This window comes from Microtus pennsylvanicus, chromosome 6, assembly GCF_037038515.1.
Source record: "Microtus pennsylvanicus isolate mMicPen1 chromosome 6, mMicPen1.hap1, whole genome shotgun sequence".
Taxonomy (NCBI): domain Eukaryota; kingdom Metazoa; phylum Chordata; class Mammalia; order Rodentia; family Cricetidae; genus Microtus; species Microtus pennsylvanicus.
The window spans coordinates 105385786-105412859 of record NC_134584.1 but is presented as its reverse complement, the minus strand read 5'-3'; the positions used below and the strand labels follow the sequence as shown (position 1 = coordinate 105412859).

The window sequence follows — 27074 nt, the reverse complement described above, 5'->3', positions numbered from 1 at the left end:
CCCCCCCATGTGAATACACGCTGCACTGCAATTAACCAGCTATGGAAACTTGAGAGAAGCAAGACTTTAATGAAGAATGCTACAAGTAGGAACAGTTCATTCTCATATTTAAAAAAAGATTACAGAAAACACTTTACTGAGTTTTTTTTTTTTTGTTTTGCTAAAAAGACAGTTTTCAAGGGTGTCTGAGAGACAGCAAGCACAACACTGTACAAAGGGAGAAGGGCATGTCGGATTCCGCTGCAAGACACAAACATAGCACGACTAGGGAAGTGTGGGTGGGAGCAACCATTTGGAGGATGAGCTAGGCATTGGTTCAACCAGGACTGAATTCGAAGCTTTATAAGTCCAGCATAATAAAGGGCTCTGAGAAGGGGGAGGATGGGATGGGGAGGGGAGCTAAGCTTATCTACAATCACCATTTTACCAAAACCACACTGTTCAACCACATGAGAAAAGCGCAGGACAAACCTGCCATGTAGCCCAGCACACGGTAACAGCGAGTGCCCAGGCAGTCAGGTCCACGGCTGACGAAGTGGCTAAATGGTTCTTTACAAGGACTCAGATTCCACAAGAACTGAACATCTCTCATCGGGGCTCAGCACAAAGTGCCTTTCTTCTTGAGTCAGGAGGTCAGAACTCAACGAGGATGAAGTTCATTCCAGATAATGCTCACATTGCTGGATTTAACAGATCAGGGATCGTAAGTACGCACAATGGATTCCATCATTTCTTAGGAGAAGGTTCTATGGATGACTGGGGATTCAAGTTGAAGCAAACCACTAAAGGGAAACGCTAATGAGGTTCTGGCACTGTCTAAGCTGTGTGCCTGCGGCCTCTGCTGCAGACATGGGCAGACCTGGCTTTGCTTCTCAGCTCCATGATCTCCGACAACAGTGATGGAGTATATGTGAGGCCTGCCTGGACAGAAAGGCCGCCTGCACGTCTCCTCTCAGTCCAGCTTCTGAAAGAGACATCAGAGCATCAGCGACTATGGTTCAGAACCACGCTCTTGTGCATTCTGTGGAAACGAGAGCCTTTTTCAGTTCATGCCAAGTTTCTTCATGGTCCTCCAGCGGTCTTTAATCATCACAGCTGTTCGGTTGATAAAGGGGTAGTTTTTAGAAATGGCGGCCCAGTTTCCTTCCCCGTACTTCTGCACTCCGTCCTTCACCCACTCGCTCTCTTCCACAGTCCACTTCTGCAGAAGAAAACCACCAGACCTGTCAAAACCTGCTGCTACTTACCTCTTTTCCAATGCACTGACGAGCAATCTAAGCATGAACCCAACAGCAAGTACAACACAGTATAATCCAGGTGATGGTGGCACACTCCTTTAATCGCAGCATTTGGGAGGCAGGGGCAGGAGGATTTCTGTTGCAAGGACAGCCAGAGCTACAGAGACAGACACTGTCTAAAAACAAAAACAAACAAACACGTGGTATAAACAGCTAGAAACCATCCATGTTCTAATGCTGACACGCCACCCTTTATTGATAATCACTGCTGTGAGCGGCAGAGAGGCTCAGTGGTCATGACCACTTGCTGCTCTCACAGAGGACCCTGGTTTGGGCTCCTGCACTTGTATGGCAGATCACAACCATCTGTAAACTCCAGTTTCAGGGAATCAGATTTCTCTTCTGGCTTCCTGGGCCACTGGACACACATGGAACACAGACATATACGAAGGCAAAAAACACACTGAAAAAAACAAACAAAAAAACCCCCAAAACGCTAAAAAAAAACCCAAACGAACAAACAAAAACCCTGAAACACTGGATCTTAAAACTAAGAAGTAAAAGGGCTGGAGAGATGGCTCAGTGGTTAAGGGCATTGGCCGCTCTACCAGAGGTCCTGAGTTCAATTCCCAGCAACCACATGGTGGCTCATAACCATCTGTAATGAGATCTGATGCCTTCTTCTGGCCTCTTCTGGTTCTGCAGGCACAACACTGTATACATAATAAAATCTTAAAAAAAAAGAAAGCATCTGTGATGCAGCTCAGGTGTACAGTGTTTGCTAAGCACATTAAAATGCACTGTTTGAACTTAGTTTGAACTGTCTTAGGAGTATTTTATTTATTTATTTTTTTGGTTTTTCGAGACAGGGTTTCTCTGTGGCTTTGGAGCCTGTCGTGGAACTAGCTCTGTAGACCAGGCTGGTCTTGAACTCACAGAGATCCGCCTGCCTCTGCCTCCTGAGTGCTGGGATTAAAGGCGTGCGCCACCATCGCCCGGCAGGTATTTTTTAAAATATTTATTTGTAGTAATAAGAGCGGCGGCGGGGCTGCGTCCCCAACACCCCAGCCGCCTGCTAGCTTATGCCCGAAATAACACATAAACTATATTCATTTAAACACTGCTTGGCCCATTTCTATCTAGCCTCTTCTAGGCTAACTCTCTCACCTGGACCAGCCCATTTCTAATATTCTATGTAGCACAGCTAGGTGCGCTTACCGGGAAGATTCTAGCCTACATCCATCCTGGGTCGGAGCTTCATCGCGTGTGTCTGCCCAGGAGCCGGGAGCATGGCGTCTCTCTGAGGCGTCTGCCCCCGAGAGGAGAGCTGTGGAGTCTGAGCTCACTTCCTCTTCCTCCCAGCATTCTGTTCTGTTTACTCCTCCCAATTATGTTTTAACCTATCAGGGCCAGCCAAGCAGTTTCTTTATTGCTTAACCAATGAAATCAACAGATTGATATATGACACTCCCACATCATTTATTTATTTATTTATTTATTTATTTATTTATTTATTTATTTATTATGTATACAGTGTTGTGTCTGCATGTATGCCTGCCTGCCAGAAGAGGGGACCAGGACTCATAGATGGCTGTGAGCCACCTGATGTGGTTGCTGGGAATTGAACTCAGGACCTCTGGAAGAGCAGCCAGTGCTCTTAACCTCTGAAGCCATCTTTCCAGCCCTTGGATGTCCTTCCAGAGACCTGGTTCCATTTCCAGCACCCACATCGTAGCTCACAACCACCTATAATTCCAGTTCCCGGTGATCCAATGCCCTCTCTGGCCTCTGCAGACACCCCCTGCACACACACAAACACACACACCCCACGGTACACAGATATAACCAACTTTGGTTTCCAGCACCATTATCAGGTGGCTCGCGAGCATCTGTTAACTCCAGCTCTGGGGGATCTGACACCCTCCTCTAGATTCCACAGGCACTGCAGTCACATGCAGAAGCCCACACACGTATGATTAACAATAAACTCTTACATGTAGGCAAAACATCCACACACACAAAGTTTGAACAAGTTCTTAATTACCTGCTTTCTTGTTAAACTGACTGATTTTTCTTCATTTGGTGCTGTTGGAAAACATGAGAGTATATTTAGTTTAGAAGAAAACATAAAACATCCCCAAATGGAAAACTTGATTAAAATTTCACAAGCACTGAAGGCTGGGAAGGCAGGTCAGCAGTAGAGAGACTGCCTAGCTTGAATAAGACGGAGCTTGATCCCCAGAAAGGCAAAAGCAGAACAAAATAAATTTCACTAATGTTGAGAATTAAAAGAGCATCATTAAAGAATAATTTCCTGTTTTTTATTTGCAGTAGTGCCAGGATTAAGGACGTCGCCACCACCGCCTGGTGCATTTCTCTATCTCTATTAGAATGCAAAATATGTGGTGGGAAGATTCTAACACCAATGCTAAGAGCTTTAGATGTGCTTACAGAAAGTAACATTTCCTATCCTATACATGTATGCTCAGCATACACACCAAAGAGAGCCTTTCATTTTAAGAAATACAGAGCTAGGGAGATGGCTCCCTAAAGGCACATGCTGCCAAGTCTAATGACCTGACTCTGTTATCTAGACCTCACAGGGTAGGAGAGAACAGACCCTGCAAACTGTCTTGACTTCTACATGCATACATGCTACCTCCCCATCCATACACAAATAAGGAAGTAAAATAGAAGTAAACATTTCGGTCTTTTTTTCTTTGGTTTTTCGAGACATGGCTTCTCCTTAGCTTTGGAGCCTGTCTTGGCTGTAGACCAGTCTGGCCTCAAACTCACAGAGAGCCACCTGCCTCTGCCTCCCAAGTGCTGGGATTAAAGGTGTGTGCCACCACTGCTTGACTAAAATTTTTTAATACAGGAGACAAAGGCAGGTGCACGGATCTGTGAGTTTGAGGTCAGCCTGGTCTATATAGAATTTCAGGCCAGCCTAGACTACATAGTGAGGTCCTGTCTCCAAAATAAACAGAGAGAACGGGTGAGATAGCGGATGGCTGTAATCCAGCGCTCTGAAGTTCATCAACTGCTCCACAGGAGGTCCACAGACAGACTGCACTACACGAGACCTTTCTCACCCCAGCACCCTACCAAGGAGGAAAAAAGGAAACACGGGGAGCCAAATGCAGTTACATGCCTGTGATCCCAACCTGGCAGGCACAGGCAGGAAGATCCTGAATTTAAGAGCAGCTTGGGCGACACAGCAAGAGCCTGTTGCAGTAAAACCAAATGTACTCTGATTTCTGACGATGCCGCTGTCTCACTGGGACAGAGGGACCCGCAACATGAATGCGACAGTAACATGCATCACACTTCAGCAAACATGCCAAGAGGGCAAGGGCAATCTGGGGCTTACCCTGAACGTCAAACAGCTGGTCCTCTTCCACCCAAATTTCCTTTTCTTCAAGCCCGTTAGGACTGTTCCACTTGTCTTTGGATACTCTAGGGGAGAGCAATGAGGAGAAGCCATGAGACACTCCCTTCATCACGAGCTCTGAACACGGCTCGCTTTCAGTTCTCTCAGGGGTCATCACACAGTGCTCCAGTTCACTGTCACCTTCCCTCGGCCAGCCAGGCATTTCCACATGTGACCACCTCCCAGGCTGCAGAGCCATGCCTCAAACTGGGCTCTGGGTAAAGTACAGCACCATGCTGCCATCTCCTTCAAAAGAGCTTTAATTTCATTTACTTATTTATTCTTTGTTTTTCAATAGGACTATACTGTGAACACACGCTGGCTCCTGCTTCTCCCTGCTGAGTGTTGGGATTACAGGTATGCATCAACATACCCAGTCATTCGGGATCCTTTAAAGGTCTCAGCATTTTTCTGACTTAGAAGTGCAGTCTTGCCTCTCCTTTAGGGCCAGCTCTAGTGCATTTACACTGACTTGGGTACCCTCCCTGTTCCTGAGTTAAACTCAATATACCTTGTATCAGTATTACACTAGGCTTTTCTCCTCCAAAAGCCAACATTACAGAAACATACTGACTGGGTACTGTGGCACATTCCTGTAATAACAGTATTTGGGAGACTAGTGAAAATCAAGTTCAAAGCTGCCTGAAATACACATGCTAGGCTACCGAAACAACAACAAAGTCAGCACACTTCTCCTCAATGTCTATGAGTCCAGGCCATTTCCTACCTTGGCTCTGCCACACCACTACACCTGCGGCAGTGGTCCTCAACCTTCCTAACGCTCTACCCTTTAATACAGTTCCTGTTGTGCAGGCTCCAGACCATAAACCACTTCATTGCTACTACTTTACAACTGTAAGCTTGCTAGTTATGAACTGTAAATATAAGTATCTGATATGTGACCTCTGTGAAAGGGTCATTTGACCCTCAAGGTTGAGAACAACTACCCTACAGCAACCCAGGCTCCCTGATCCTTACCTCTGCCTAGGAGTACCTTCCCTGCTTAGGAACTTAAGGGTCTTTTTCTTTTCTTTTTTCCTTTGTGACAGGACTGCCCAGACTGGCCTTGAATGTGCTCTATCACAAGGGGACCTTGGTCTTCTGACCCTTCTAGTTCCATACACGTGCTACCACAGGCACGAGCCACCAGGCTGTATGTAGTGCTGAGGACCAAATCAAGGCCTTCCACACGCTGGGCAAGCATTCTACACACTAGGCGGCATCCTCAGTCTAACACTGCCGTTCTCAACGACACCTCTAAGTACTGATCGCAACACAGAAAGCCTCTGCTCCCATCTGCCAGGTTGCGGCCATCCAAACCAGCCAAGGTTCCGCCAAAATCCTTTCTGTAGTTAAGAAGTTGGGACAACGTATGCTGTTAACTGGGACTAGATCTTGAGAATGGTTTACCTGAAACAGAGTGGCACCACAAGCCAGCCTTCAGTTCTACCGTGGACTGCTGTTTATAGACAGCTAACAACTAGGCTACTGGTTTTTCCTATTTTTCCCAGTCCTGACAGTGAGTTTGGACTTTGGTTCCTCTGGGCTATCATTTGCTAGTAACTCTCACACTGCCCTTTCCAGGAGGGATTGCAGAGGCCTAAGCATGTGTAGTGACTTGCTGACTGTGGAAGGGGCTGACAACCGTCTTCCTAGCTGTCAGTGCTGTGACCTGGGCAAGCCAGGCCACTTCTAGATCCTCCTATTCCTCACTTACTAAGTCACAGCTTCATAAGCACTGGTCTAGCAAGGACTTGTCAAACAGCCTGCGCTGCTGGGGTTCATCCTGGAAGCTCTGTCCCCTTTCTCTCTCCAAAGGAAACCTTAACCCTTAATGTATACGTGGCCTACATACACCTAGGGGGTGTCATCCTGTACAGAGACCTTCTAAGAATCCCTTTAACTTGATTAATAAACTCCTAGCAAATGCTGACTGTGTTCAAGGTGCTGTGGGGACAGAAAAACCTAAGCACACAGCCTTGCTTTTCAGGCAGTTTCCCCTAACTCTGCCTTCTCATGCTGGATCCTTCTGGTCCTGTCTTCCTCAAACTCTCCCGGCTTACTTGCAGTTGTCTCCAGCTTCTTCCCAGCCCTCAGTGGTGCCCCACAGGCCTGGGAACATAAACTTAAAAAACAACAACAAAAAACCCAAAACCAAACCTTTAAATGTGCCCCCTGCAGTCTGAGGAGCTAGCTGCCTGCCTGCCTGTCTATTTACTCAGGACCTGGCCGGCTGGCCTGTCACTGCTGCTCGGTGCTGCAGTCTCAGTCACTAACATCTGGTTCCCATGCCCACACGAGCTGCAGTACTGTCTAGAACCCCTTCCCACATGGCACTCACGACCCTACTCCTCCAAGGCCAGCTCAACATCTGTTCTTCTGGGGCTGGCGAGATGGCTCAGTGGTTAAGAGCATTGCCGGCTCTTTTGAAGGTCCTGAGTTCAATTCCCAGCAACCACATGGTGGCTCACAACCATCTGTAGTGAGATCTGGTGCCCTCTTCTGGCCTGCAGGCTTAATAAATAAATAAAAAAAAAACCCATCTGTTCTTCTACAGGATGCAGTCCACCCAACACTTGCGTAAGCAGGCTCAGGAACTCTCCCCCAGCTCACAGGGCATCCCATACACTTCCTGGTGCTGGGCTCGCTAGCTTTGCCATCTCTGTCACCTCTACTGGCTTCACAGCCTGTTGGAAGTGGCTACGCTCCATTGTATTTTATTAACAGAAACAGGCAGCAGGTGATTTTACCAATTCTTGCTGTGCAGTTCCCATCAAACTTTAGACCCTGGACATATTACAGCACGGAGCACGTCTGCAACGGTCATACATACTCCCATTTCCAATCCTACTGCATCTGCAATGGTCTTGTTTCTTCAGCTGCTCATGGGGCAGTTTCTACAGTTCATAGGGTTTCTGTGAGAAATGAATGGAGGACGAGGAGTGTAGAGCTGCATTAACTATGTCTGCCTGCGACTCGTTTCTGCATGCAAGAGTGGCGCATACAGTGCGATTCTGTCCGGAGGAAACCACGTTATCACAGGCCATGGCCTTCACACTGCAGGTCAGAGCAGGGCTCTCCAAACAGTCACAGCACCCAGCAGTGCACAGAGATGGCCATGGCCTTGGAGAGCAGCGAGGCGGGCGACTTACACAGGGACAGCGGAGAAGAGCTCACGGGAGCTAAGAGTGTCAAGAGAGGCAATTGATGTATGGGCCCAGCTGTGGTGCTAGCACCACATAGATTAAGACCCCGAAAGCCCAGGTTTGCTATTTTCAGCTGTGTGACGACAGGTGAGCTACTAACTTTTCTGAGCCTTCCTCAACTACACAACAGGGCTAACATCCTCTCACAGAGACAGCACTGGAGAGTCAGGTAGGTAACACATGGAAATCTGACAGGCAATGATGGAGAATGACAGTCCACCATGGGAATGAGAGGAAGTGAAGGCACAGGAGAAACAAACAGTATGTTCCAGAGAGAGAGCAGAGCAGTGCTGCAGGGTGGATCCACGCAGGGCAGAAAGGAGCCAAACTCTAAACCTGGGCTGGCAGTCACGGTGGGAATAAAATAGAATAAACATATCCTAACCACTGCTCCATAGCAACTGGCAGAACATGAGATTAGGAAATCTTTACTGAATTTGCTGAGTCTCATACGCCCATAGAAAGGTACAAAACTAAGTATTCATTCTTTCATAAATATCAAGTATGATGAGGCCCAACTCAGACAAATTTCACAAATAGACTAATAGTCACTGAAGCACTTAGATTGACAGGCAGAAGGCTCAGAAACCCTCCCTCCCTACTCACGCCCTAGGGCAGTGCTGTGTAGCCTACAGGGTCTTGGGAACTCAAGGACTGCTACATAGTCACTCCCTGCTCCAGTCTCATTCTAGCAGTCTGAGCAAGCCTTGGTGGAGAGCAACTTAGCTGAAGTAACTTCATTCACAGAAGCAAAACCAGGCCCAACCAGGACCGCCAACCAGCCCCAAAACTGCTACAAAGAAGGTCTTCATACTTGGGATTCTTCTCCCCTGTATGGGGTTGGTTGAGAGCTCTGGACTTGGATGGTGATGCCGACATGGGCTCCGGGGAGGAGTGGAGGCCTGGGCTGGGCTCAGAATTCTGGCTGTCCTCCTCCAAAACCAATCTGCTTATTGTCATGTGATTGTTCTTGGGCTGCAGTTCTGAGCCTCCCTCACCCTCAGTGAGAGCTGAGTTTTCATTTTCATCTTTCCTGGGTCTCTTGTTTTTGTGGGTTGGTGATGATGGGGATGGCAGATTAGGAAGTACCAGGTCTTTCTGGTCCAGTTTTGCAAAAGCTGCTTCTGAGTCTTGTGCAGTGGACAGAGCTTTGAAAGCTGCTCTTAGAGTCCCGATCCCGATGGTGGTCGGAGGGTCCCGAGGCTGTCTGTAAGAAAGCACACAAGAGATCAGTCTCCCCAGGGTGGAAACACATACAAGAAGCAGGACCTAAGACTCTCCATCAAAACAAAACAAAAATGGGTGGGGTGGGCCTGCTTTCTCTGAACAGCTGTTGTTCATAAAAGCCTTCACTTAATGAACATACGTCTAAGTTGTATCAATTTTAAATTCCAAACAAGAGAACCTTACAGAGATCAAGGCCAATGCAATTCTCTCCAGTCTGTCTGTAATCAACCCTTTTACAGCCTGTATGATCAAAACAATGTTTCCCATTATGTAAGAGTTCTGAGCAGTGCCTGCCAACCTCACATGTACCTGGGCAACCAACTGACACCGCTACAGTCTCACTGAAATCTCCACTCTCACAGCCATCCCCATCTGGCTCTCATCTGGGGAGCAGCTAATGGTCTAGACCACGTTTACAGACAGAGGAAGTGCTGTGCCGTGTGATCCGGAAGCAGTGAGACTGACGAGTACAGAGACTTTATTGATCCTCTGGAACAGCTAATGAGTTTAGGGTAAAATCTGTCAGAAAAGGCAAACCGGTAGCCTAAAGGCCAACCTCCCTGACAAGTATAGCGAACTGTCTAACAAATACAAGGCTGTTTTCTAAAACCAACGTTCAAAAGTCGCAAAGGACCCAATTCAGTCACCAGCACATACGTCAGGTGGCTCAGAATCAGCTGTGTATAACCCCAGCTCCAGGAACTCCAAAGTCCTCTCCTGGATTCCACAGGCACCCATATTCTTCATACACACTCATGCACAAAATTAAAAAATAAATCTGTAGAGCCGGGCGGTGGTGGCACACGCCTTTAATCCCAGCACTCGGGAGGCAGAGGCAGGCGGATCTCTGGGAGTTCGAGGCCAGCCTGGTCTACAAGAGCTAGTTCCAGGACAGGCTCCAAAGCTACAGAGAGACCCTGTCTCGAAAAACCAAAAAAAAAAAAAAAAAAAAAAAAATCTGTAAAACTTGAGCAATCTAACCACACACACAAAAGGACATCTCGCACACAAAATCTGAACTCAAGCTTTGGAATGGTTAGATATTCTCAGAAAGTAGTAACTGCCAAAACCAGAAAACCTGGCCTCACCTTTCGAGTGTCCTGTTTGGGACCATCTATTTTAGGACCCATGTGGCCTCTGTATTTCAAACCAGGGTACTATGATTCAGATATTGTTTCAGTGAGTCACGTGTTGACATTTAACTCCTGGTTTGAAGAAGGGGCCCCAGCAAGTAACTAGGATTAGAAAAGCCCACCATGGTAGAGCCCCAAGAGTAAACTACCAATGTGCTCGAGGTCGGGGAGGCAGAAGCGCACGTGTGCACCCCCCCCCAATCAAATGGCATGCCAGCAAGAAGGTTATTATCACATCACCACATACGGCCGTCAAACCTTTAGTTCTGAGCACTAAATAAACTTTTTCTTGTATGGTTAATAAAAATGTACCAATACATAGGTCCCCACAGGAATCTACACTTTTGACTTTCATGCTATGTCACCAGACTTAAGATTCCAACTGTCTTTTTTCTTTTCTTTATTATTTTAAGATTGATTTATTTACTATGTATATAGGTTTCTGCCTGCATGTATACCTTCAGGCCAGAAGAGGGCACCAGATCTCATTACAGATGGTTATGAGCCACCATGTGGTTGCCAAGAATTGAACTCAGGACCTCTAGAAGAGTGGCCAGTTCTCTTAACTGCTGAGCCATCTCTCCAACCAGGCCTTCCCGCCCCCACTTGAGACAGGGTCTCACTATATAGCCTAGGCTAGTCTCTAACATAGAGCCTCTTGCCTCTGTCTCCCAAATGCTGGTATTAAAGCTATGAACTACCAGAGGCAGGCAATCTCTGAGTTCAAGGCCAGCTTGGTCTACAGAATGAGTTCCAGGACAGCCAGGACGACATAGAGAAACCTTGTTTCCAAAAACCAAAAACAAACAAGCAAACAAACAGAAAGAGCTATGTGCCACCATGCCCAGCTTCACTATCCAGTCGGGCTCAGTGGCTCACGCTGCAGTCCTAGCACATGGGAAGCAGAAGAGGACTGAGTTCCTGCACAAAATGGGCTACAAAGTGAGGCTGTCTCCATAAAAATGAAAGGAGTGTGCACATTTGTGTGTGTGTGTGTGTGTGTGTGTGTGTGTGAGAGAGAGAGAGAGAGAGAGAGAGAGAGAGAGAGAGAGAGAGAGAGAGAGAGAGAGAGAGATCCACAAGTTATAGGTGAGATAGAGAAGTACAAACAGAACCTTTGGGGAAGTGCCAATCAGGATCTTCTCTAGGAGACCCCAGAGGGCTAGTTTCATTTTCCCAGGCCATGTCCTCACAATGGTATGTCACCACTCACAATGGTATGTCACCACTCACAATGGTATGTCATCACTCACAATGGTATGTCACCACTCACAATGGTATGTCACCACTCACAATGGTATGTCACCACTCACAATGGTATGTCACCACTCACAATGGTATGTCACCACTCACAATGGTATGTCACCACTCACAATGGTACGTCACCACTCACAATGGTACGTCACCACTCACAATGGTACGTCACCACTCACAATGGTATGTCACCACTCACAATGGTATGTCACCACTCACAATGGTATGTCACCACTCACAATGGTACGCCAATAACCTGGTGATGTTATCAAGTCTGCTAAGAGAAACTGACCTTGCTAAATGCTTTCCCCACAATCACGAAAGGACACCCTCACCTTGAAGGCTCTCTTAGTGGCTTGTCCACTGCCTCTGGGACTGGCTGCTTTTCTTCCTTCGCAGCACTTGAAGCAGCAGATTCGGATTTCAAAGCCTTTTTGGCCATCTGGGAAAGGAAGGGTGTCATTAAGAGGAAGCCAGAGAAGTTCATTTAGTGTCTAGTCTTTCACCAAGAACATACACAACACAAAGCAACTCATTTACAAATCCAACCCAGGCAGTGGTTAGAGGACACAGATGGGCACAGCATGACATGGAAAACCTTCAACTTTCTCTTCCTTACCATAAAACAACAACAGACCCACCATAGATGGCAAGCTACATGAAGGAGAACTCTCTTACTCTCTTGCATTGACTGAACCTTCCAACCTCAGTCCTATCTAATGCTGGTTTCCAAGTCTCTTCAGGAGTCAGGTATAAAAGTTAAATTTCTTCTCCTATTTCTTAAAAAATATTTTTTATTTTCTCATGTACCACACACCCATGGAGGTCAGAAGAGGTTATCATCACACTGCCTGGAACTGGAGTTGCAGGTGGTTGTGAGCCACCTTGTTACCTTGTAGGTGCTTGGGACCTAACTTGGGTCCTTTGCAAGAGCAGTCACGTGCTCTTAACCACTGAGCCATTTTTCCAGTCCCCGCCTCCCCTTAAGGCAGGGTCTCAGTATACAGTTCTGGATGCTCTAAACTTGACAGACGGACCAGGTTTGCCTTGGACTTACTGTGATTTTTCTCTTTGTTTTCCAAGTGTGCCACCATGCCTGGTTCAAATGGTTTTTTCAAACCTTAGGATAACTGACAGATAGGAATGATTTTTAGTTTGTATATGCAATGTTAAACTATATCCCCACCAATGTTTTGTCTTACTGACAACTATTTGAAAATCCTTAATATTACACAGGAAACCCTAGGCAGGTCATTCTTGCCCTAACTCTACTCATCTGCCCCCTCCTGCTCTTACGTGTAGACTGCTCCATTCATTTCAGGTACATCTATCCTCATGTAAGGAGCAGCAGAATATTTTTCAGTTACCCAAAATGAAAAGGAATGAAACACACCTAGACCAAAGTTCCAGCATCCAGATGCTTCCTGGCTAGCTACTCCAAATACCACCACCTTTACAAGTGACCGAGACCTGTCCAATGGCTTATAGGATCCCTCACTGCACTGCCCTAATAGAGGCTTCAGAACCTGCATCATGACAGACTATTGTTGTGTTTGTTTTTTGAGACAGGGTTTCTCAAAAGCTTTGGGGCCTGTCCTGGAACTAGCTCTTGTAGATAAGGCTGGCCTCAAACTCTGACTGCCTCAGTCTTCTAAGCTGGGATTAAAGGTGAGCGCCACCACCCCCAGCCAATCACAGGCTATTTTTAATATTATCAAATCCTGGGGGCTGGAGAAATGACTCAGTGGTTAAGAACACTGACTGATCTTCCAAAGTTCTTGAGTTTAATTCCCAGCAACCACGTGGTGGCTCACAACCATCTGTAATGAGATTTGGTGCCCTTTTCTGGCCTGCAGGCATACATGCAGACAGAACACTGCATGCATAATACATACATACATAAATCTTAAAAACAAAACAAAATAAACAAAAAAACAAACCCAAACCTAGTTCCTTAACTTTACTCTCTCTTTTTTGGTGGTGCTGGGGTGGGGACCAAACATACTGTATCAAGTGTTTTAGTATTAAACTACATCTCCATCCATTAGGTTCTTCGGATAGGGACTGGCTGTGTAGTCTAGGCTAGCCTCAAAACTCATGCTCTTTCTGCCTTACTGTACAAACTGGTGATTGGGCCTCACCACGCAATCTCAAGTCCAACTAAAGGATTATTGCATAAGGCCAGTGGAGCACTGTGGCCCATACCTTTAATCCTAGCACTAGGAGGCAGAGATAGTTCGACAGTGTGATGCCAGCCTGGTCTACACTTTCCCAGGCTACCACAGTGAGACCCTATCTCAAAAGGGGCAGGGGTAGGCTAGAGAACAGCTCAGCAGTCAAGAGCACTGGATATTCTTGTAGAGGACACAGTTTGATTTTCAGCACCCACATGGTGGCTCAATAACAATCAGTAACTCCAGCAGTCCCAGGGGATCTGACACTTTCTGGTCTCTATGGTTCCTTTGGATGGTATCATACTTCTAGTCTCTCCTCCCCCAACCTCATGCCCCCATCTACCAACTCCCATCACTCCACGTCTACCTTTCAGCTCAGATTCCACTGCCTGTGGAAACCAGGACTATAAGAGAATGCTCTACTTCAGCTACAAGATTAGTCACACGTAAGAGTCTAAGATGCAAGGAGAGAGAAACCAGGTATGTTCTGTCTGCCACAGCCAGGAGCTCATCTTCGGGATTTCACAGGCACTTAAGAAAGGTAGTGCAGGGGGCTGGAGAGATGGCTCAGTCTCTGCTTGCTCTTCCAAAGGTTCTGAGTTCAATTCCCAGCAACCACATGGTGGCTCACTACCATCTATGAAGGGATTTGGTGCCCTCTTCTGGCCTGCAGGCATAGATGCAGGATACTAACAATACTGTATACATAATAAATAAATAAATCTTTAAAAAAAAAGAAAAAGAAAAAAAGAAAGGTAGTGCATATAACCCAGTCAATGTTACACCATTCTTTTCACGCCAAAACATGGTTATGGGAAGAGAAGAGAGGCCAAGGCACACCGTGAGGAGGAAGGGCTCTGTGTCATCCAGGTGGCTCTCCAGGAAACGCAACATCTTCTGCTGGAAGGTCTCATAGGAAAAGTTCTGGATAACAGGGTGGGCCAAGTTTTTTTCTCGGATAATGTTCAGGAGATCAGTTCTTAGCTTCTACACGAAAGATTGACGTTTGCAACAGGAGAAAGGAAGAGAACAGGACAACATCAGGGCTGAGCTGAGACAGAATATCACCAACACATCTGCAGTACTGTCAGACAACTCAAAGGATCGGCTGATGAAATCATGGTTCAGCAACAGTGAATGAGTTACTATGTGGCTAGTCACAAAGAAGGACAAAGAAGCTCCATTGTATGTTAATAAAAAATCATGGGCTGGAGAGATGGCTCAGCGGTTAAGAGCACTGGCTGCTCTTCCAGAGGTCCTGAGTTCAATTCCCAGCACCCACATGGTGGGTTCTAATGCCCTCTTCTGACATCAAGTTATCTATGCAAATAGAGCACACACACTCTCTCTCTCATACATACATACATACACACACACACACCCCTTTAAAAAAAAGGGAGAAAAAAGCAAAAGAAAATCCCTTGCTACATTAAGAGGAAAAAAAGGGGTAAGTGTTCAGAACAGTGTGTCAGAGTGAAGAGCCTGCCAAGTCCCATCGACAGACAGAGGAGGAAAATGTGCTCATGTGTACACAGACAAGACTTGCCCGTAGACAGTAGTATCTCTGAAACGGTAAGAAGGCTGCCTCTGAGAGTAGGTGAAGGGCAAAGACAAGGGGATTGTCACTTAACTTTTATTATCCCCACTTCATTTTCACTTGTGTGTGTGACTGCCTGTGCACATGTGTCTTTGTGTAACAGCACAAGGATGACGGTCATAGGACAACTTGCAGGTGCTGGGTCTTGGGGATGGAACTCAGGTTGCCAAACACTTTTACTGACTTAACAGGCCCTTAAAATATTGTTTTTGAATTTTGTACTATTACACATTAGCTCTTCAAAGATAAAGGGGCTTTTGCTAGGCATGGTGGTGCATAGTGGTACATGCTAGGCCTTTATTCCCATCACGTGGGAGACAGAGGCAGGCAAAGATCTGTTAGTTTGAGGCCAGTCAGGTCTACATAGTTAGTTCAACAACTGCCACAGCTACACAGAGTCTCTGCTTCAAAACAACAACAGAAAAGATAAAGAGGTTGTGAGCATGTTTGGTGCCAGGGCTCAAACTCGGCATGTTAGGTAAGTGCCCTACCATTAAGAATATCCGCAGCCTAAAACTAAGTTTATAAAATAATACAGGCTGGGGATAGAGAACTCAACTGAGGCTGTAGTTCAAAATGTCTTCCACACTTTTAACAGGAAATGGAGTTACTAAGTCTTTTCCAAAGTAGCCTCCAAAGTTCACAGGGCTAACATTCATATAGACAGAGCTACAAGTACCATACTTTTTGTTAAGTATCTGGTACTGATTACTTAAATGTTCTATCACAAAACTGACAGAACAGGAAAAACAAGTGGTCTGAAAAGCCCGTCTTGGACACTGAAGCTAGAGTCTGTTACTTTAGAAATAAAAAGATGTGGGACGTTTTTAAGGCAGTCTCACTGTGTCTTAGGCGGGCCTTACACCTCTACATAGCCCGAGGCAGGCCCCCAACTTGCAATCCTCTTGCCTAAGGCCTCAGAAGTTGTGATAACAGAAAAGATGTTGGGTATTTAAAGGCGAACACTTAGGTGATTTTTTTGGATACAAAGTCTACTCTAGTTCTAGCTAGCCTGGAAGCACTATATAGACTAGGCTGGCCTTGCAAAGATTGGCCAGCATCTGTCTCCCCAAGTGCCGGAGTTAATGATGTGTCCTACCGCACCTGGGATAAGTGACAGTCTTACAAAGAACCCTTTTCTTACTGCTCCACAAAAGTCACAGAAATAAAAATATATCAAATTTACCTGAGTTGTAGGGTCCTTGGACATGTATTTTTTCAAAATTTTTGAAGCCTTTTCAAATTCTTTGTTTTTGATACAAATAATGACAGCCTATAAAAGGGAGAAAAACTTAAAAGTTTTGTAATGACAGATGTCATTAAAATATCAAATGTCAAAACACGCTCTATCAAAAAGCTAACCTTCACATAGCATCAAATTCCTGTACTTAAAAGCCAACATTACCGCTCAAGCACTAAGAGCAACCACAAGTGTAGTTTTTCCTGTTTTTAATGCCCAAGAGAGCAAAATTGGATCTCTTGGGTTACAGACACTTAACCAAACTGAGCTGGACTAGCTAAGGAAAGTCAGGAGGCCTTCCATTCCAGAGGCTCAGAATTTCAGAAGCATAGAACAATTGATTCCAATCTTGGTGAGAGAGGATATAATATGGGAAAATGGACAAACGCTGTGCTGACCACAGCATTCAGCTGGTTCTAGTTAGAAAAGGGCTGAGGCCAATTCTGTGGAATGGGACTAAGCCTCTTACACTGTAAATGCCAGCTAGTTACTCTAGCTAGAGTGTGCAGGGAATTCCTGAGACTGACAGCTCACCCACAATGGCAGATCTGAAAACGATCAAGAGTCAGGTAGGACCAGATGTTCTTATCAGCCACAGAGGAATAGGTTTCTGTAAAGAAACCCCGAGAGAACATACACACAGTGAAAAAAAGGGGACTCTTAACATGCTAAGGAATACAGCAACCCAGGGCAGATCAAACTAGTGTCAAATGCTTTTGAACAAGCAGGCATGTCTATAAATTCTTGGAAGATGCAAAATTAACCATCTGTTGGTGTACAAAAGAGCTCAACAATAGCCTGGAATGGAGTTTAACAAAGGTTTACTTATCTGGGTATAAATTCACAGAAAGAGTAGCAATTCACGCTTTGCGTGTGCTGGGAACTGGAACTGAATCCAGCAGCCAAGAGGCCCACACATGCTTTCGTGTGCATTTATAATGCATGAGACCGTGCCCAAAGTAGGCCAGTATCTTAAAGGCTGAAGGAGCTCCCGCAGCACCGTCTTTTCAGATGACCATTTTCAGAATAAATACTATTATACTAACTTTCTTAAAACAACACAGCTTTTAGTTTTTATAAAGCCATATCAGTTCTATTAGGTTTAACTGCATTTAACTTGCACACAGCAAAACTGTTTGGGGCATAAAGCAACAAATATTAACAAGCCCAGACTTCTATAACCACAAAATATAAAAGCAATACTTCCATGCCCCCTTTTAAAAACTGTTCTTTTTGCTACTCTATCTTTGCAATATTACAGGAGTAAAGGGCACGACTTGCTCTTTTCAGACTGGGTATTATCACATAAAACTCAATCCTCCTGCCTCAGCCTCCCAAGAGCTGGGATTACAGGCATTCACCAGCAGACTGAGCTCCAGCACCAGTTGTATTAAGGACGTTTCCTTTACTCAGCACAGTGCCCCCAAGTCCACCCGAGTTGCTGGCTGTCAGCAGTTCAGTTTCTTGCCGCTGAGCACTGCTGTATAGTTTAGGATATAGCATAGTTATCCATTTATGTATGCAACAACATTTGGATAGCTCAGTTTTTGGTCATTATGAACAGAGATGCAAAAACACTGGTTTTTATGTGAACGTCTCTTCAACTCTGAGGTAAATACGCAAGAGTAGGCTCCACAGAGCAAATCCTGCTTTATGGGGTAAGCAGCAAACTGTTAAGGTAGAGTAGGTGGACCACTTAGCATTCTGTCAGCAGTGGGAACCGTTTCAGTTATCCGAATCCTCTCTAACATCTTTTAATATCCCCACAGGAGTCCGTAGTTCCTGGAGGTACAATACTAGGCTGATGCATGGAGGGAATAGAGGAAGCTCCTACGCTATCTTCCAGCTCCAAAAATCCACTTACATAATGTTCTTGGATAAAGGAGAATGTATCAGATACTGTTGAGAACAGTGACCTGATCTTAGCCAAAAGGCTGAGGTGATCCCGTAGTACTTAACTGTATAAATGTATCATATCCATGTTCTAAAGTAAAGCAGAATTTCTGGAGCTATTTATAAGCTTGGTCAGGTCATCTAACTGGCTCCTCAGAACAGGCAGGGTTGTCTGCTTTGGTGGCACTGGACACTGAACCTAGGGCTTATACCAACTACAAAAATGAGCTTTAGTCCCAGTCCCTTGTAAATTGAAAAAAGTAATTTTTAGTTACATGCATGTGGACATTGGTGAATTTGTGTGAGCACTGGTGCGGGGAACCAAACCCAGATCCTCTACAGGAGCTGTAAGTGTTCCTAACCACTGAGTCATCTTTCCAGTCCCCACATAGTAAAACATCAAAAACATGCATTAGCCAATTGGGAGGTGGAGGCAGGAGGATCAGTAGTTCAAGGGTCATCTTTCAGCTACTTATTAGCTACAAATCAAGCTCAACAAAGAGCCTTGTTTTATCTCAAAAGAAAACAAAAAGAAGATAATATAGTTTTATTGTTTAAAACTTTACCAAATCACAGGGCTAGAAGCTGGCTCAGTGGTTAAGAACACTTGTTCTTGTAGAAGACCTAGGTCCAATTCCCAGCATCTACATTGTAGCTCACAGGTATAACTCCAGGTCCAGGGGATTCAATGTTCTTCTGACCTTGGTGGGCACCAGGCATGAACATGGTCCACAGACACGCAAGCAAGCAAAACACTCAAACACATAAAAATAAAATACATTTCAGAGCTAGCAGTTAAGAAAACTGACTGCTCTCCCAGAGGACGTGGGTTCAATTCCCAACACCCATATGGTAGCTAACAATTGTCTGTAACTCCAACATCTGAAATCCTCACATAGACATACATGTAGGCAAAATACCAACATAAAATAAAAATAAGCAAATTATTTAAAAAACAAAACCGACTGTCTACAAAGTAAAATTTAAGCCAGAGACAGCTACTATACAGGTAGACTGCCTTTAAAAAAATTAAGTTTCGGGCTGGAGAGATGGCTCAATGGTTAAGAGCATTGCCTGCTCTTCCAAAGGTCCTGAGTTCAATTCCCAGCAACCACATGGTGGCTCACAACCATCTGTAATGAGGTCTGGTGCCCTCTTCCGGCCTGCAGACATACACACGGACAGAATATTGTATACATAATAAATATTTAAAAAAAAAATAAAGTTTCTAGTGGAGCATGGTGGCTCACAGTTATAATTCCAGCACTCAGGAGGCTGAGGAAGGAGGATTACCAAGAATTCCAGCTACAGACACTATGTCAAAAGAAAAAGCAAGCAAAACAAAGAATTCAAGGTCTATGAATGTGTCTAACACACCGCATTCCTGAACATAACATTTACAATCAACAAGTAAATTTAGAAAGCAATAAATAACTTCTAAAATCACATTTATTTTAGAATGCAGGTGTTCATGCAACCCTTAGCTCACATGTGGAAGTTCAAGGACAACGTCTAGGAATACATTGTCTCCTTCCACTATGTGGGCTCTGAGGATGAACTCAGGTTTGGCAACAAGCACCCTCCCTTGCTCAGCCATCTTGTTGGCCCAATAATTAACCCTTTTCAGTCATAAAAAGAAACTGCCAGGCATGGTGGCACACACCTTTAATTCCAGCACTTGGGAGGCAGAGGCAGGTGGCTCTCTGTGAGCTGGAGGTCAACCTGGTCTACAAAGCAGTTCTAGAGTAGCCAGGGCTACACAGAGAAACCCTGTGCCGAAAAACCAAAAATAAACAAATAGTAAAAAAAGAAAAAAGTAAGAAACAAAGCAAAAAAAAAATGGGGGAAGGGACGACCACTGTGGCTCAATATAAACCAATAATAGGATTTTCTCTTTCCTTCCTCTTACCCCCCTCCCCCCAGAAAGAATCTATGTCTGACACTCACTATGTAGGACTAGCCTGGCCCTGAACTCATGTCAGTATGTCAATCCTCCTGCCTCCACCTTCTGATTGCTGGAATTAGAAGTCTGTGTGGCTTCATACCCAATGGAAAAAATGAGTTTGTTTGTTTTTGTCCAAGACAGGGTTTCAACTGTGTAGCCCTGGCTGTTGTGAAACTCAGCCTGTAGGCTGCCTGGCCTCCTGAGTGCTGGGACTACAGGTGTGCCCGGGGTGAAGGGACACGTGTTTACCAGGCTCCTCAGAAACTGCTGTTCTTCTTTGACTTGAAACTCTTTCTTGGGTGGTAGTACTGGGAACTGAATCGAGGGCCTGGCAATGGCGGAGCTATCCCACTGACACAAAGGTCAGAGGAAAACATGTGCTAGTTGTTTCTTTCCTGCTACCATGTGAGGCTGGGTCTCAGGCTTGGCAGGACCTGCTGAGCCGTTTCACGCTCCCTCTTTTTGTAAAAAATAAGATCTGATTACATTTACCAGCTGACCTTGAACTTGTTCCAGTTTCCTAAACAGTCTGGATTTTCTACAGGCCCTCATTAGTCCTGCTCTCACAATCAAACATTAACAAGCAAACTCTCATTAAAAAAACAAAACAAAACAAAACAAAAACCCAACAAACTTTTTTTTATTAGCACACACCTTTAATCCCAGCACTTGGGAAACAGAAGCAGGCAGATCTTTTAGTTGAGGCCAGCCTGTTCTACAAAATAAGTTCTAGGATAGTCAGCTACATAGTGAAACCTGGTCTTAAAAATAACCCTCAAAGAGCTAGGTGGTGGTAGTGCACGCCTCTAACCCCAGCACTAGGGAGGCAGAGGCAGGCAGATCTCTGGGAGTTTGAGGCCAGCCTGGTGTACAAGAGCTAGTTCCAGGATAGGCTCCAAAGCTACAGAGAAACCCTGTCTTGAAAAAAAAAAGAAAAGAAAGAAAAAAAAAAAAGGAAAATAACCCTCAAAAAACCTATTTTTGTGTGTATGAGTGTGTTGCCTGCATGGATGTCCGTGCACCAGGTGTGTGCAATGTCCGAGGAGGCCAGAAGGGGGCATCAGATTCCCCTGGGACAGGACTTAAAGCATGCTGTCAGGCACCCTGTGGATACTAGGAATAGAACTAGGAGACCCTGGAAGAGAAGTCAGTGTGCTTATCTACTGTGCCCAACAAGCAAAACAAGCAAATCTACCTCTCCCCACTTCCCCAGACATGCTCTCACCATGTAGACAAGATCACTTGCTTCTGTCACCTTAGTGCTGGGATTAAATACACACACTACCATGCCTGGCTCAAACTTGTCTTAGTCACATTAAAAATCCATTGATCTTGGCAATCAAAGTGGCTGGTTCAGTGGGTAAAAAAGTTTGCTGTATAAGCCTGAAGACCTTAGTTCAATTCCTAACCCCATGTAAAAGTGGAACGAAAGAATTTCTTCATGAAGTTATGCTCAGATCACCCTACAAATCATGCACATGCGCACACATAGACATACTAATTAATAAAACAGTTACTAGTGTAATTCACCAAAGCATGCTGCGGCCCTCACTACAAATGCTACCACACTCAAACATTCAAAATAGCATCTGGGTGTTGTTACAAAAGGAGTTCCGGCCTCCCGGTTCTTCTGAAAGACTTTCAGAGACCTCCAGAAATAACTGAACATGAACTGAAGCTCTAACTTAATTTACTTGATTAAACTTTTTCACTTTGAATTACCACCAATCCTTCTTCCATCGTACTGTGGCAGGGTCACACAATCAAACCCAGAGCTCTCAGACCCTCTTAGTCTCCCCAGCCAGTTTGTCCTCGAGATCCCATCTTCCCCTTCTGAGGCTGGGTGACAGTGCCACCTGCCCTTCCAGCATTTACACTGGGGGACTAGATTCCAATCTTCACACTCACATATCAAATACTTAACTGCCAGACCCTATTTTAATACGCTTTAAATTATTGTGCCCAGTATGATTTTGAGTGTCTTTAATTTCAGTGCTTGGGAGGCAGAGGCAGGAGGCCTCCTCAGTTCCAGACCAGCTTGGTTTACATAGCAAGTTTTAGGTCAGCCAAGGCTACACAGTGAGATCCTGTCTCAAAAACAAAAAAAATAGTAAGTTATTAGAACATTTTCCAAAGCTTAAAGGAATCTAGGCAGCCCATAGTATTTTATAAGATGACCATTAAAAGACTCTAGGACACTAAATGAGAAAACCAGAAAGTGTCGGTTAGTAACCAGGAGATAAAGTAGCTGTGACCAAGGCTCTAAAGCAGCCCTCGGTGATCCTGACCTCCTGAACGGGCCCATGCACACACTATCCCACAGCTGGTTTAGAGTGCGAGTCCTGAGCCAATTTCTCAGACCCGAGACAGGATCTTAGTAGCTGAGGCTTGCTTGCAAGTCAAGATCCTTCCACCTTAGCCTCCTGAGTACAGGAATTTCAAGTAAGTATCACCAATCCCAGCAGTAGCTGAGACTTGAAATGACTGCAATTGTGTTTATTTTTGCAGTGTCAAGGATTGAATCCAGGGCCTCTCACAGGCTAGACAGACACACAGACTACCACTAAGACACAGCACCAGCAACTCCAGCTGATGACTATAACCTTACTCAGGCCATCCTGGGCTGGAACCACTCAGTATGCCACTAGCTTCCAGACCTTTGGAAACTCAAGGCTACTAGTCACTGTTTTAAGCTAAGTCTTAGAGTAATTTGTTATGTCAAAGTAACAAACACAGTAAGGTCAGGGAATGCAGTTCTGTAGTATAGAGTGCTTGCCTAGCACATGTTCAATAATCGTAGCTTCTGAAGGTGTGCACACAGCACAAACTTCAAAAGGTATAACAAGAGTTTAATGAAAACAACAACAACACAAAAAAAACCACCAGAGGGCAGCCAGGCATGGTGGTGTACGCTTGTAATCTCAGGACCCAGGAGGCAAAGGCAAGAGGGTAAGAGGGTAATAAGTTCCAGGCCAGCCTGAGCTACACAGTGAGACTGCCTCCCCCTCATCCCCTGTAAACCATATAATAAGTATAAGACATAGCCTGGTAGGCCAAAAAGCACATGGAAGTCGACAGAAGAAAATAGCTGACTACTTTAAAGGAGTTTAGATTCCCCCCCACCTCCCCCAGACAGGGTTTCTCTGTAGCTTTGGAGCCTGTCCTGGAACTAGCTCTTGTAGCCCAGGTTGGCCTTGAACTCTTAGAGAGTCTTAGTGAGTCTGCTTCTGTCTCACCAGTGCTGGGATTAAAGGCTTGTGCCACCACCGCCTGGCTGAGATTAGATTTAAAAAAAAAAAATTTACCTAGTTTAATCGCAACACTCAAGAAGCAGAGGCAGGCAGATCTGAGTTCGAGACCAGCTTGGTCACGGAACTAGTTCTAGGACAGCTAAGGCTGTCATTGTTATTCCATTCTATGTATATGGGTGGTGTGTGGTCTGCACACTCTCTGAGCACTACAGGATGCCTGATGCTCCAGAGGGCCTGGGACTGGAGCTATAGTTACCAGCTGCTATGCCAGCAGTGGGAACTGAACTTGGGTTCTTTGCAGGAGCAGCCAATGTTCTAAATCACTGAAACCACTGAACCATCTCTCCAGCCCCAGGGAGTTTAGATCTCACTGACAGATGTTACAAACAAATTTCTAAAACATAAACTTTATGACTTAGCTGGTTGTGGTGGTAAATAAAGCCTGTATTCCTAGCATTCAGGAGGCTGAGGCAAGAAGATGGAGACTGAGGCCACTCTATAGTTAAGACCCTATCTCAAAACAAAGTCCCCCAAATAAACAAAAACAAAGGAAGAGACCCATGCCTAAGTAATAAATTATAATGTATGCATGCCTTCAAAGACTCCCCGGCAAGGTAGACCAGATGACAAACTTACAGTCCTTGTTTCTAAAGGGACTGAACGGATAACTCTGAACTAGTAACATTTCTTCCATTCAGAAGAACCTGAGCCATTCTCAATGTACCCTTGGGTTTCTCCTCCATTGCTAAGGATTTTCCTGGCATTTTACTCCCAACACAAACCTGACTTATCTATAGTAAAAATCTATAATGGGCTTATTCTTCCTTGAACTGAATAATAATTATTCAAGCATTCTTTGCAAAACTACCCAGCAGTTCCTGCTCCAGGTCCTTAACTGAGCAGATATGTGTACCCAACACACACTAAACTTTTTTACAAACAGGATATTTGAGTACCCTGTACACGGTCAATGTCTTCCTTGTAAAACACGGCTTTCTCCCTCCTCCACCTCTAAGACCTCATCCTTTTCAGGAGTTCTCTTTTCCTCTGTTACCCTTAACTTTCCTTTACCAAGGCAACATGGAGCTGCCATTCTTCCATCCCCACCCATGCATCTGCTTCCGTGGCCGCAGCCTTGGCTACTGGAGAAAACCCACCGCCATGCTTGCTTTAAGAGTGCTGCCTGAAGCCATCTGAACCCAACAAAGTGACTGCCTCAAATCCCTAGACAGTCGCCGGTTTTGATGTTCTAGAATACCATCTGCGCTGTTCTTCTCTAGCTGACTTTGATTCTAGTCTGATCGCAGGGAATATTCTTTAAGTCCCTCTTTCAGCAGTCACATTTCCTGAGGCCCTAGCCATTTCCGGCTTGTTCTAGACAATGGTGCCCAAACTCAGGACCAGAAATGCTTGGAGCCTCTTCTCAATGCTCCAATAACTTCCAAAACAGAAGTCTTCAACGTCAATCCCATTCCCAGTACAATGGTCCCTCCTGCCAAAGCCACAGAAGACCAAACCAGAGCAGAGTACTTCCCAAGCCTAGGTGAGGAAGAGGACATGCAGAGAGATGACACGTTACCCCCCACCCTGCCTTCCCTCTACCAACACAGAAAAGTTGCTAGAATGTAGCCTCAAAAACCCCCAATTTTTGTTAGATGAAAAAAAAAACATTAAAAACAGTGTCTTACAGCCTTTTTGACCAGTTTTCTACTGGATTCGACCACTGCTTCTGTCAGTGTAAATTCTGTTTTAATCATCTCCAGGACATTGATAGCTGATTCCAGGGGTGTGAGCTCAGCCTCCATATCAAAGGAGCAGTCTAGGACAAAACAATAGTTTTCACTTTAAGTGCCTCCCTAAGGAGCAGCAAACACGTCCAAAAAGTATATACAGTTACCTATGGAAACAAGAAGACATGCAAGACCCTTGTTTATATAAAAGATCATGCAAACCAGACATTTAATTCTAGTATTCAGGAGGCAGAGGCCAATCTGGTATATACAGTGCAACTGACAGGGCTATGTAGAGAGCCGGTTTTAAATAATAATATAAAAGGACCATGCAAACCCAGGAAGACTTGCAATTATGTCAGGTGGTAGTGGTGGCGCACGCCTTTAATCCCAGCGCTCAGGAGGCAGAGGCAGGCGGATCTCTGTGGATTTGAGGCCAGCCTGGTCTACAGAGCAAGTTCCAGGACAGCCCAGGGCAACACTGAAAACCCCGTCTTGAGAAAAATAAATAAATAAATGATTTGCATTTATTTTGCTTATGTGCTTGTGATATGGTCCAAATTCAAATCAACCTATTCTATTCTTGTTTGTTTTTTCAAGACAGGGTTTTTTTCTGTGTAGCCCTGGTTGTCCTGGAACTCCTGAACTCGGAGATCTGCTAGTTCCTGCGCTACCACACCCAGCTTCAAACCAACCTTATCTCAATACTTTTCAACACAGCTCAATTATAACACAAACATTTACCTCTAAAATCCAGAATAACACATTTCTCAGATACAAGTGACCAACACTGAAGACAGTTTATTAAGCAGCTGCCAAGTTCAACTGGTGTGTGTGTGGGGGGGGGGTTCACGCTTTACCATGGGAAGGAAGGGGGTAAGGATGTGTCCTTAAGGATGTAACTTACTTTTAGCAACAAAAATGGGTGTGCAATAACAGGTGGGAGAAAACAAAAAACACATAAAAATCAGCCAAGGAACCTTAACTGGAGAAACTAGAACTAGACAATTCAACCACCGTTGAATGAAAAAGACCTCTGCGGTGGAAACACTAGTGCACTTTAACCCGGAATCTTTCAGTCCCGGATGTTAAGTTTGAAAATAACAAAACCCTACGTAAGTGAGCCCAGAAAAGAACACAAAAAATAGCCATACCTAAATTTTCCCCTTCTTCAATGCGCGACAGGCACTGCATAACTCGCAGCAACCGGGACACCGTATGCTCCTTCCCCAAGGGCCTGACAAGTAACGCTGGGAAAGAAGACATGGTTGGCTCCGCGAGCCCAGGACCCCAAAGTGTGCCCCACAGACCCTCCTCCTCCCCGCGCGGCCCCGGGCCGGCCCTCACCCTGCATGATGTCCCGGATCTGCCTGAAGTCCCCGTACCGGCTACTCCGAAAGGCCCGCAGCGCCTCGTGGAAGTAGAACTTGAGCACCCAGCGGTTGACCGCCTCCTCCAGCCTCGTTTCCCCCGCGCCCCGCTCCGTCGCGCCTCCCAGCCCCGGCTCGGGCCGTCCCCGTCGAGCCCGCCCGCCATTACGCGATGCCCGCCGGCCCGCCGCCCGCCCGCCGCTGTCGCTGCTCCCGCCTCCTCCCGCCATCCTGCCTGATCGCCGTGCGCCCTCCCTGCCTTCCCGACTAGGCCGTTTCCTTGGCTGTGACGCCATCGGGTCACGCACAACGCCCGGGCCGGAAGCAGAGCCCGCCGTCCCGGCTCCCGCGGCCATGATACCGACGGGGGTTCCAAGCCGCCCGCG

General features: G+C 45.6%; 1 protein-coding gene across 2 annotated transcripts; it reads right to left on the bottom strand.

Annotated features, from left to right (window-relative positions):
* Nucleotides 1-49: 49 nt before the first annotated feature.
* Nucleotides 50-27074, bottom strand: Terf2 (telomeric repeat binding factor 2). Of its 2 annotated transcripts, none has more exons than XM_075977091.1 (10): nucleotides 26666-27074; nucleotides 26473-26568; nucleotides 25277-25407; nucleotides 16446-16532; nucleotides 14503-14649; nucleotides 11824-11930; nucleotides 8689-9081; nucleotides 4609-4694; nucleotides 3283-3323; nucleotides 50-1201 (listed from the first exon to the last, which is right to left on the bottom strand). In XM_075977091.1, the coding sequence occupies exons 1-10, from the start codon at nucleotides 27042-27044 to the stop codon at nucleotides 1043-1045; spliced, it is 1626 nt and encodes a 541-aa protein (XP_075833206.1). In that variant the 5' UTR covers nucleotides 27045-27074; the 3' UTR covers nucleotides 50-1042. The 2 variants fall into 2 exon arrangements, with proteins under 2 accessions (XP_075833206.1, XP_075833207.1); XM_075977092.1 differs by having other exon boundaries at nucleotides 26704-26939.